The following is an 11,558-nucleotide window of genomic DNA, read 5'->3' as shown; positions in this document are numbered from 1 at the left end:
AGGAATGTCTTTCATCATCGAAAAAGGGAAATAAGCGAGCTAGTTCCTCAAAATCATTTGAAATAGGGAGAATTGTACCATTGTACACTCTCGTACACTTACCATATTTGTCTTATTCACTTAGTGTAAATGCCTTGTACAATGGCAAAAATTCCATACACCTACAATACATGAATCCATATGGGTGGGCAAACCATGTTCTAATGTCATGACTAAACAAAATTTGAAAAAAAAAATGATACCAAATTACGTTCCTATTCATTATTATTGTAGTAAGTAATATGATGAACATGTACGAACTCACAAAAATGAATGGGATGAGTATGTGATCAAGTAATCTGTGTAACGAATGTCCCTCATCACTAGAAAATGGAAATAAGCAAGCGAGTTCTTCATATACCTTTGAAATCCTTATGGATAGCTACCTTGTACACCTTGTACAATTAGCACACATACCTTGTATACTTAGTGTAGATGCCTTATACACTTGCACATTTATATACACCTCTAATGCAATGTGTGCATATGGGTAGGTTAACTATGTTTCCATTTTCATGGCTCATGAAAAGATAAAAAAAATTGAAATCGAACCCAGCCATGCATCCCTAATCATCATTTATGAATACAAGGTCGTGGAATGAACATGTATGAGGTCAAATAAATGCATAGGTGCACGTGATCAACCAATAAGTGTGATGAATGTCTCTCATCCTTGGAAAAGGGAAATGAGTGATTCAGTTCCTCAAAATCATTTGAAATCCTTCAAGATAGGTACCCTTGTACACCCTTATACAATTACCATATTTTTCTTGTTCACTTAATATAAATGTCTTGTACAATGACAGAAATTTGACATAGCTACAATTGAACGTGTGCATATGGGTGGGTTAACCATGTTCCAATGTCATGCCTGAAGGAAATTAAACCCAAATTAGTTTCGTATTCATAGTACGATGGGTCATCCAATTAACATGTATAAGGTAAAAAAAAAAAATTGAATGGGATGAGTGCGTGATCAAGGAATGTTTGTGAGGAATGTCTCCCATCCTTACAAAAAGAAAATGAGCAAGCCAGTTTTTAATTAAAAAATATTTGAAATCCTTCAACATAGGTACCCTTATACACCCTTGTACAGTTACCATATTTGCCTTGTACACTTAGTGTAAATTCATTGTATAGTGCCAAAAATTGGACATAGCTAAAATTGAACATCCGTTCATACATGGGTTAACCATATTTGCAATGTTTGGTTCATAGAATGGGGAAAAACTGAAGTCTAATTTTTTTCCCCAATTACTAGTCATCATATTACTCAAAAATAACTACTACTCCACGATTCTTACACTATAATCATACAAACAAACTAGTGAATGATGCAAATGAAAAACTCCTCTACTGACTTCCTACATGCACAATATTTGATATTCAAAAACAATTTTCCCTATTATTATTCGCCTACTCAAACATAAAGGAGTTTCAATCATACAATTAATGGGGTCCCAAACATAAAGAATTTTAACAAATATGGATGTGACAATTCATCCCTAAACCTAATTAAAACACTCTTAATCCTCCATAAAGTTGGGTTCCAATTCCAAAAACTATATTAACTCTAAAACCACTTCAACAAGTGGAACATATTTTCATGTTCAAAGAAGGTCACTAGGCATACACCCTACTACCAGTGCTATAGCAGCTTTAGATCTTCAAAGGAATTCTTGCTTTTTCAGATCCGTTTGACCCGAAGGAATTGTGGAGGAATTGCATGATCTTCACACAATCTTTTTCCCCAAAGTTCACCATCTTTCTCCACAAACCATACCCAAATCCTCTCTTTGAATTTATTTTATTGGACAATAGACTCAAGTCATAGCTATGTACACATTTTAATGAGATCTAACATGACAACTTCAATTGACCACATATGAAACCCAAATTTTACAAACATTTGCTATGGAAAGTTGAAGGGTATATTTGTCTCTTGATATTTTATATCCTCCCTCTCAATTATGCAACTTATATGCCCTAAAGGTTAATTTTTCATTGGAAATGAGTGTGTGAGTTCTTCAAAAGCATTTGAAATCCTTCGAAATAGGTAGCCTTGTACACCCTTGTACAGTTAGCACATTTGCCTTGTACATTTAGTGTAAATACCTTATATAGTCACATAAATTTCATATAGGTACAATTGAATAAGTGCATATGGGTGAGTAAACAATGTTTCCATTCTCATGGATCAGGTAAAATGAGGAAAAAGTTGACCCTAATTTTGGTTCATATTCATGATTCGTGGAGGAGCTAATAGAATGAATGAACATGGTGGACATCAAATAAAATGCATGCAATGAGTGTGTGGTCAAGCAATGTGTGTGAGGAATGTCCCCCATGACTGGAAAAAGTAAATGAGGAAGTTGTTCAAAATCATTTGAAATCCCTTAAGATAGACACCCTTGTATAGTCAGTATATTTGGCTTGTACACTTTATGTAAATGTCTTGTACAATGGCAGGAATTCGACATAACTACAACCAAAGGAGTGCATATGGGTTGGTTAACCACATTTTAATGTCATGACTGAGTGAAAAAGGAGAAAATGAAACTCAATTTAGGTTCCTATTCATCATTATTGTGGTAGCTCATCCAATGAATGTGTACGAAAGGAAATAAAGAATGTCTCTCATCCTTAGAATATTGAAATGAGCAAACTAGTTTTTCAAAAGGATTTGAAATCCTTCAACATAGGTACCCTTGTACAGCCTTGTACAGTAACCACATTTGTCTTGTACACTTAGTGTAAATGCCTTGTACAGTGACAAAAATGTGACATAGCAACAACTGAACACATGATATGGGTGGGCTAACCATGTTCCAATGTGATGCCTAAGGGAAAAGGGGGAATGAAACCTAATATAGGTTCCTATTCATCATTAGTGCGAAAAGGTCATCCAATGAACATGTATGAAGTAATAAAATTGGATTAGATGAGTACGTGATCAAGGAATGTGTGTGATGAATGTCCCTCATCCTTACAAAATGGAAATAATTTTAATCGGATTTGAAATCCTTTAACATAGGGACCTTTGTACACCCTTATATAGTTAACACATTTATTTTGTACACTTAGTGTAAATGTCTTGTGCAGAAGAAGAAATTTCATACAACTACTATTGAATATTTGTTCATACATAGGTTAATCATGTTTTAAATATTTTGGTTCATAAAATAAGGAAAAACTGAAGTATCAATTTGTTCCCCAATTACTAGTCATCATATTATTAATCTCTACTCAAACATAAAGGAGTTTCAATCATACAATTAATGGGGTTGTGCTTTGAATCATAGCAAAATAATTTTCACAAATATGAATGTCACAACTCACCCTTAAACCTAATAAAAACACACTCAATCCTCCATAAATCTAGGTACAAATTCTAGAAATTATACTTACCCCATAATTCTACTCCAAAAGGACATATACCCTATTTAACATATTTTCATCTTCACATGAGGTTGTTGGGTCACTATCATCATCACGACCACAATTGTAGCCGCTTTATATCTTCATTGGAGTTCTTCATTTTCTTCGTTTCAAGATACGTTTGATTCGAATGATAGCTATTATGGAGGAATTGCGTCATTATCAAAGAATCTTCTTTTCCAAAACTCATTGGCTCTTTCCATGAACCATACCCATTTCTTCTCTTTGGACAATAGAGCCAACAAGTAGATTTTAAAGTCATATTTTTACCACATATGAAACACATTAATTTAAAAGCAGTTGAGTTGAAAATTTGAAGGGTATATTGGTCTCTTAATATTTTATATCATCCCCATCAATTATGCAACTTATATGGATCAAAACTTAATTTTTGGGCCCAGTTGAGTATAAAACACAATTGTCCCTCATGGTGGTGCTAATGTTGGTATTGCTGTAGATACAACATCTCCTAGTTGACATTGTAAGCCAAGTACGTGTAGATGTACACATCATTCTATAAATAAATAAATTAATTTATTCTACTATTTAAAAATGATTTATATAAATACAAATTTATATAAATTTAAACACATTTTTTATAATTTATTGGTTTACTTATTTGTAGTGAGATTCTAATTTTTCAAATTAAAATTTACTAAAATTTAAAAATATTTAATAACTTTAAAATAAATACTAAAAAAATAAATATTCTAAAATTTAAAGAATTTAATAAATAAAATTAAAATTTTTAAAAATTGATTCTAATTTAAAACATTTCATAAATTAAAAAAATTAAAATATATACTTTTATTCAAATATAACATTTTTAGTAAATAAAAAAAAAAGAACTTTTAAAAAGCAAAATTAAACTTTTAAATTAAAAAATGTCAATTAAAATTTTCACTCTCTCTCTCTATATATATTAAAAATGTTAAGATGCAAAAAAAAAAAAAAAAAAAAAAAAAGTGTAAGAAACATGTGCAACACTGAGGGATCCAGCATCTTTTTAGTGTCTAATGTATGCATGTTGAACATGCCCCCATGAACTTTTTAAATGCTTTCTAAACTATTTTTATAATAAATATTTGAAAAAATGAGGAATAGGTAGGGCGTGTCACATGGAAGAGAATAATAAGAGTATTTTTGGCTTATTGAAATTACTCAGGTGGATGAATTAATAGGATTTATATTTCAAAAAATTAGAATAAAGTGCACTAAATAGAAGCATTTAAAAAATAAAATGACTTATTATTTAAAAAAAATTATAATACATTTTATTTAATATAAGAGATTAATTAATATTTTTTTAAAGATAATGACTAAAATATACTTATTTTTAATATTTATGCAAAGTTTAAAAAATATTTGATGTGGATAGTATATGTAGAAATGATGCATTGATATCTTTTTCATTTATACATCTATTAATTTGAAAAAAAATTTAAAAATTTAACTTCAATTTTTATAAATCAATTTTTTCTTCTTCTATTTAAAAATATTTTTTTTTCAGAATTCAAATAATTATTTCCTAAAATGATATTTTATTCTCATCTTATCTTGATTTTTCAATATTGTTGATGTAATGAGAATTTAGATCGGTGTAAATATAAACAATTTGATCCAAGAACACCCACACAAAATTTAAAATGAAAAAGTTGTCCAAAAAGCCGAAATTTTGAAGGAAGCCCAACCTCAAAGCCCGTTGAAGAGTCTAATTGGGTCGGCCCAAGTGAACCAGGTTGCACCCGCGGGGATTTGAGAAAAAGAGGAAGCGGGGTGACCCCCATTAGCTTCACAGAGAGCAGGTAGTCAGAGCGATAGAGAGACGGAGAGAGAGCAGCAGAGCAGGAACAAAAATGCATTATTGGGTTCGAGCATCTCCCTCTGATTTCTCTGGGACTCTTCCTCAACGTCGAAGGCAACACTCTCTCTTTTAATTTTGATCTTCCTTTTATTTCCTTTCCGTTTCTTTCTCCGGAAAGTAAAGAAAAATGTGTTTGAGAGAGAACGGCCTTCTTTCTTATCATTTTCAATTTTTTTGGCATTCCCTCCACCTTGATTTTCCCGAGAAACAAAGCGGAGAGTTCTTCTCTAATGATCCTCATTATCCTGCTTTTCCATCCTCAGCGGCCACACTGCTGTAAATATCGGAAAATCTAAGATTGTTGTGTTCGGTGGCCTCGTCGACAAGAGATTTATCAGCGACCTTTGTGTATATGATATTGGTATTTTCCCATTTTTTTTTTCAATTATTGATTTCTACGAGCTTTAACTTTTGGTCAGCTTTACCTTGTTAACTGGCCTTGTAAATCTAATTCTTCATAATATTCTTAACTGTCTGAAATATGCTTTCTAGGAATTTAATTTCCTGTTTCATTTTTAAGTGCTAATTTTTCTGTTGGAGGGGAGTTCTATTTTCGTCTCTCTTTTTCCCTTTTTGTATAGTTACAAGTTAGGATTTTGGAAATTTCTGTACTATGATTTGTGGTTTCCTCTTTCTGGTTGTGTCTATTTGATGGATTGCTGAGTGTTTGAATGAATTTTCAATGAAATTATAGTGTAATTGTTTTTAATACAATTTTTATATTGTTTTCGATAATCAATTTATTGTGATTTGAATTGAAAAAAGGAAACAAAAAAGTGTTTTCTGTGTTTCCATTTCTTATCATGTTGATATGAATGCTAATAATTTGCGGATTTAAATTTTCTTCATTTTGTGTTAGATGAGAGTTTCTTAGTTTTTTTTTTTTTTTTTTAATTTATTTTATTTATTTATTTATTTTGGATTTACCTATACCAACTCATATTCAATACCCCTGATATTAGAAGTATAGCAATCTCTCTGTGTGCACTCCATTTGCACTTCCCAGTTATTGCCTATATCTCACCTTGCCTAGGAAGTTCATATCACCTATAAGAACCTTGATGATCTGTGTAGCTCGTCACTAATTTTGGCCTTGTTTGTTGGATGCAAGATGGCATATGTAGAACATTTGTACTCGGTAATCATCTAGTTTTGTAACTTTATGATCAGTTAGTATTCTTGCTCTGAAGCTGGAATCTTGCTTTGAAGCTGAAGGTGCAACCTGGTTGATTGATCTGTGTAGTGTAAACAAAATATTCTACAAGATATGCATATAAAGTCTTATGCTAATGACCCTTTCTTTGGTTCAAATTGGAATGATCGTACTAATGGGCAGTCAAGAGAGTATTTGTTGAATGATGGCATCCTATTAAAAGGAAATCAACTTTGTGTTCCAGACTGCTCCTTGAGGGAAAAGATCATCTAAGACATGCATGGTGAAGGCTTAGGTAGACATTTTGGGTAAGGTGAGGCATATGCTATGATTGAACAGAAGTCCTTTAAGCCAAAAATGAGGAGGGATGTGTAAAAATTTGTTAAAAGGTGTCAAACATGCCAAGAATAAAAAAGAAAAGTTCAGAATATAGGTTTGTATACTCCACTGCTAGTTCTTGTAACTCCTTGGGAAGGTGAAAGCATGGACTTTGTGGTGGGTTGCCTAGAAGTCAATAGGAAATGGTTTCCATCTTTGTGGTGGTTGACAAATTTTCAAAAGTGGCTCATCAAATATAGCAAATCTCTACTTTTGAGAGATTTTGCGATTGCATGGAGTTCCAAATCAAGACTCCAGGTTTCTCTCTCAATTTTTTTGGAGAACTTTTTGGAAGAAGCTTGGATTTAGGCTTCAATATAGTACTTCCTATCATCCTCAAATGAATGGACAAATTGAGTTTGTCAATAAAAATTTGGGAGATTCATTGAGTTGTTTAGTTGGAGAAAATCCTAAGCAATGGGAAGCTATGGTTGTACAAGCAGAATTTGCCAATAACTATTCTAGGAATTGAAGTATAGATAAAAGTCCTTTTGAAGTCGTTTATGGGAGGCAACCATTGCATCTCTATGATTTAGCTCTTTTACTAGGAATGAGAAGAAATAGCTTAAAGGGTGAAAGCATGGTTGACTTAAAGAAGGATCACATGAAAAATGTAGATTAAAGATTGAGGTGTCGAATGCAAAGCATAAGAAATATACAGATTAGAAGAGGTGCAACCAAAGCTTCCAAGAAGGCGACATGGTGATGTTGTACCTAATCAAGGAAAGATTTCCAACTAGCTCTTATTTCAAGCTAAGCTAAAGAAGGATATGGCCTATAGAATCAACAAGAAGATTGGGGAAGCTTCTCATGTGGTTGATCTGCCAAAACATATGGGAATAGATTCAATGTTCAACATTTTGGATTTATATTCATACACTGGTGAGAAAGTAAAAGAAGTCTTCAACAACACAAAACTCGAGGATGAGCTCTTCTAAGGAGGAGAGAATGATGCAATCATTAATAGAAAATTGATAGCAAGTTTGAATGGTCAAAAGGTTTGCATGGGAAAAGTTTGTTATTAAATTAGAAGTCAAAATGTCAATCTTTATTTTTGTTTTATTAAAACTATAGTAAATGAATATATAAAGGTTACTAATTGTATCTTGGAAACCATCAAAAAGTAGTTGAGGGCTAGCATTATAAAAGACAAAAAACCTACTTATTGTGAGGACTTCTATTATTTTTCCAAAAGAAATATACTAAGTGATTATCCAAAACTTTTTGGTTTCAGTTTAAGCAAAAGGGTTTTCCTAGATTTCTCCTTCAAGAAATCTTGACTGGGATGGTGTTTGAAGTAACTTGGTTGTAGTTTTCTTGGATAGTAGCTATATTATTTTTTCAGTTTTCATCACCAATGGGTATTTGGTTTATATATAAATGGTGATGTATATGTAGATTTATTTGAAATAAATAGAAATGAGGGGAATGTGCAGGTCATTTATAAATGAAAATGGATATTATTTTAGTTCAAATAAAAGTAAAATGAACAAGTCTTTATCGTTTGTAGTTGACTTAATTTCAATATATTTGAGAGGAAAAATAGTTAATTTTTTTTTTTTTTTTATTTAAAGATTGCATCAGTTTAGAATGGTTGCATTTTTAAAATTAGAAAAATATGTTTTAAAAATTCCAAAATACTTATTTTCAAATAAACTATCTGACAATTTTGTTTTAATTATTTTTACCTTTCATTTTTTGAAAAAATTAATTTTTATTTAGCATGCTGCAATTTCAAATATCAAAAAATTGTATTAGATACAAAAATAGGCATGATAATGTTTTAATTGGAAATGGGTATTAGTATTCAGCAATTGGTCATGGTTAGATAATGCAATGGGATTTTGAGGCATTTTGCCCAAATGAAGTATGGTGTAAGCCTCGAGGCAGAACGAGGCATAGTAAGGCCACAACTTAAACAAATAAATGATAAAAAATATTAAAAAAACAGAAAATATACATGAAGTCATAAGAAAGTTGAATAATGAAAAAGATGTAAACTTCATAACAATTAAATTAATTATTTATCATTATTAATAGTTTCTAATTTTGTTTCTTTTTCTTTCTTCTAAACTTTAGCTCTTGCTTATATTTTCATCAAATAATTTTCAACATTGTTTTCATTATCACTAGTAGGATCCTCCAAGAAATCTAATCATATCCAATTGATATATTATCCTCCATATCAATGTTAATATTCACCCATTCTTCTTCTTCTTCTTCTTCTTCTTTGTCCACCAATTGTAGTGATGTTTTTTTTATCTATCAATGATAAGATAATGATTATATATGATATCGACCACTCGGATAGTCAACAATTCTCTTCTTCTTTCTTCTCATTCTTTTTTTCCCTTCCATTTAAAAGATTAATTGAAAGTCAACTAAGCCCTTATTTCATAAAAGGTTTTACCAAGTCAAGACCTAATACAAAACTCATGAAATTTATCTAAAAAACTCACAAAAACATAGATGATAGATCCTATTATAACTCATAGAATATTAAGGCTCAAGCCTTCTATAAAATATATGCTAAAAGCTCATAAAGGCCTAAAACCCTTTGAATATGAAAATACATGGAAAAAGGAACCTTAAATTTTTTAAATTAGTACTATCTTCTTCTATTTAAAAATAATTTGAAATACATGCACTTTTTAGTGAGTTATCTAATTATTCTCTAAAATGCCCTTTTCATTAACATAACTAGACTCCTCTACATAAATATTTCCCTTCCTTTTAGATTCATTATTATTATTATTATTATTATTATTATTATTATTATGTTTGAGATTTTTTTTTCACTATTTCTAATGTCCACACTCTTCAAACTACCTCACTTTTGAGATGTTTGTTCATAAAGAAAAAAATAAGTCTCCACTTTTTCTAAGAGGTGTTTTTTTCTAGAGGAAAAAAAAAATCTCAAATAATAATAATAATAATAATAATAATAAATCTAAAAAGAAATGTGGAGGGGCTTAGTTGTCAATTGATGTTGATGACATGACAAGTAAAAGGGGCATTTTAGGGAATAATTAGATGACTTATTAAAAAGTGCATGTATTTCAAATTATTTTTAAATAGATGAAAATAACACTAATTTAAAAAATTTGGAGCTCTTTTTTTCATATATTTTCATATTAGTGAGTCAAACCTACTTTTCCCTAAAAGTGGTAGTTGGAATCCTAAGTTTATTAGACAACTGAATGATTGGGAGCTGGAGGAGGTAGACATCTTATTTGAGAGGCTATATGATCATTCTATTTCTATGGATACTGAGGATTCAGAGGAGTGGGTTGACACAAAAGAGTGGTATTTTTTCTGTTAGGTCCTTCTACTCGTCCTTGGCTAGTAGGGGAGTGAATCCTTTTCCTCACAGTATGGTTTGGAACTCATGGGTTCCTGTTAGAGTTAGCTTCTTTGCTTGGGAGGCAACTTGTGTCAAGATATTGACTCTAGATCAGCTCAAAAAGAGGGGGTGGAAGATGCCTAATAGATGCTACATGTGCAAAGAGGAAGAAGAAACAAGTGTCCATATTCTTCTTCATTGCCCGGAAGCTCATATATTGTCGCAACTTTTTTTTTGCTTTATTCGGTGTTCAATGGGTGATGCACTCTTTGGTGAGAGGTTTACTCTTGAGTTGGGGAGGCTTTCTTATTGGTAGAAAAAGGAAAAAGGCTTGGAAGGTTGCTCTGTTATGCCTTTTTTGGTCTATTTGGAGGGAAAGAAATAGGAGAGCCTTTGAGAATTGTGAATGTTCAGATCATTCTTTAAAAAGTTCTTTTTTGTATCTATTTTGGGATTGGGTAAGATTGTATATCAAAAAAAAAAAAAAAAAAAGACCCCCACTTTTCCCTAAAAGAAATTTCAATATTAAAGATTGATCCAAATGCATGCTTTTATGACCTTTTTTTTTTTTTTTTTTTGGATTAGAAACAAACATATTAATTAAGAATAAATAAAATATGTGAAGGATGAGAAATCCTCCTCGTGAAATACAAACCTGATAAACAAGGGGCTATACATAATGTACAAAAAGCCTATACAAGTGTAACAACTCCTGGTCCTGTAGACCCTACCCTAAGGAGTTCAAATCGAAAACCAATTGAGCTGAATTACACTCAAAGAATAGATTTTAAAAATGTTTGTATAGTAAGCTAAAAAATAAACAAAGAAATGAAATGCATCCCACATCATCTCCGATGTCTTCCAAGTGTCCTAAAAAATCCTAGCGTTCCTCTGTCTTCACACAATCCACAACAAAGAGAGACGCAATCCTCCAAAGAGTCTTACCTCTAATAGAGTTTTCAAAACACTTGAAAGAAATCACCATCATATCATGAATATTGCTTGGCTAAACCCACCCATGTTATCCTCGCCTGTGGGAAAATCCTATGCCACAATCCCAAAGTAATCGGACAATGTACAAAGAGATGATCAACCGTCTCACTCCTCCACCTACAAAGGATGCACCAATTAGGGTTGTGGGTTTTGAAAGGTCTTTTCAACTGTAGTATGTCATTGGTATTTACCTTTTTATGCGCCACTAACTAGGTGAAGGCCATGACCTTAGAGGGGACTCTTTATTTCCACAATAAGTTAGCTAGGTAGAAAGGAGTAGAATTTGAGAAGTTGGATAAAGCTAAAAGAAAGGATTTTACTGAGACTTGAAGATGACGGAATCTAAGCTT

The 11,558-nt window shown here is 31.6% G+C and overlaps 1 protein-coding gene across 4 annotated transcripts in view; it reads left to right on the top strand.

Moving 5' to 3' along the window:
- The first annotated feature begins 5,268 nt into the window (after window positions 1-5,268).
- Window positions 5,269-11,558, top strand: part of LOC117928611 (protein GLUTELIN PRECURSOR ACCUMULATION 3) — a 60,751-nt gene continuing 54,461 nt past the window's right edge. For 3 of the 4 annotated variants that reach the window (XM_034848541.1, XM_034848540.1, XM_034848539.1), the window contains exons 1-2: window positions 5,270-5,395; window positions 5,605-5,702. In XM_034848541.1, coding sequence (XP_034704432.1) covers window positions 5,334-5,395; window positions 5,605-5,702 — 160 coding nt within the window. In that variant the 5' untranslated portion in view covers window positions 5,270-5,333. Of the gene's footprint in view, window positions 5,396-5,604; window positions 5,703-11,558 lie in introns of all 4 variants that reach the window. The other variant, XM_034848543.1, reaches the window with a different exon arrangement.

This window comes from Vitis riparia, chromosome 13, assembly GCF_004353265.1.
Source record: "Vitis riparia cultivar Riparia Gloire de Montpellier isolate 1030 chromosome 13, EGFV_Vit.rip_1.0, whole genome shotgun sequence".
Lineage (NCBI taxonomy): Eukaryota > Viridiplantae > Streptophyta > Magnoliopsida > Vitales > Vitaceae > Vitis > Vitis riparia.
The sequence above is the reverse complement of the archived record's forward strand: the minus strand, read 5'-3'. Positions and strand labels throughout refer to the sequence as shown.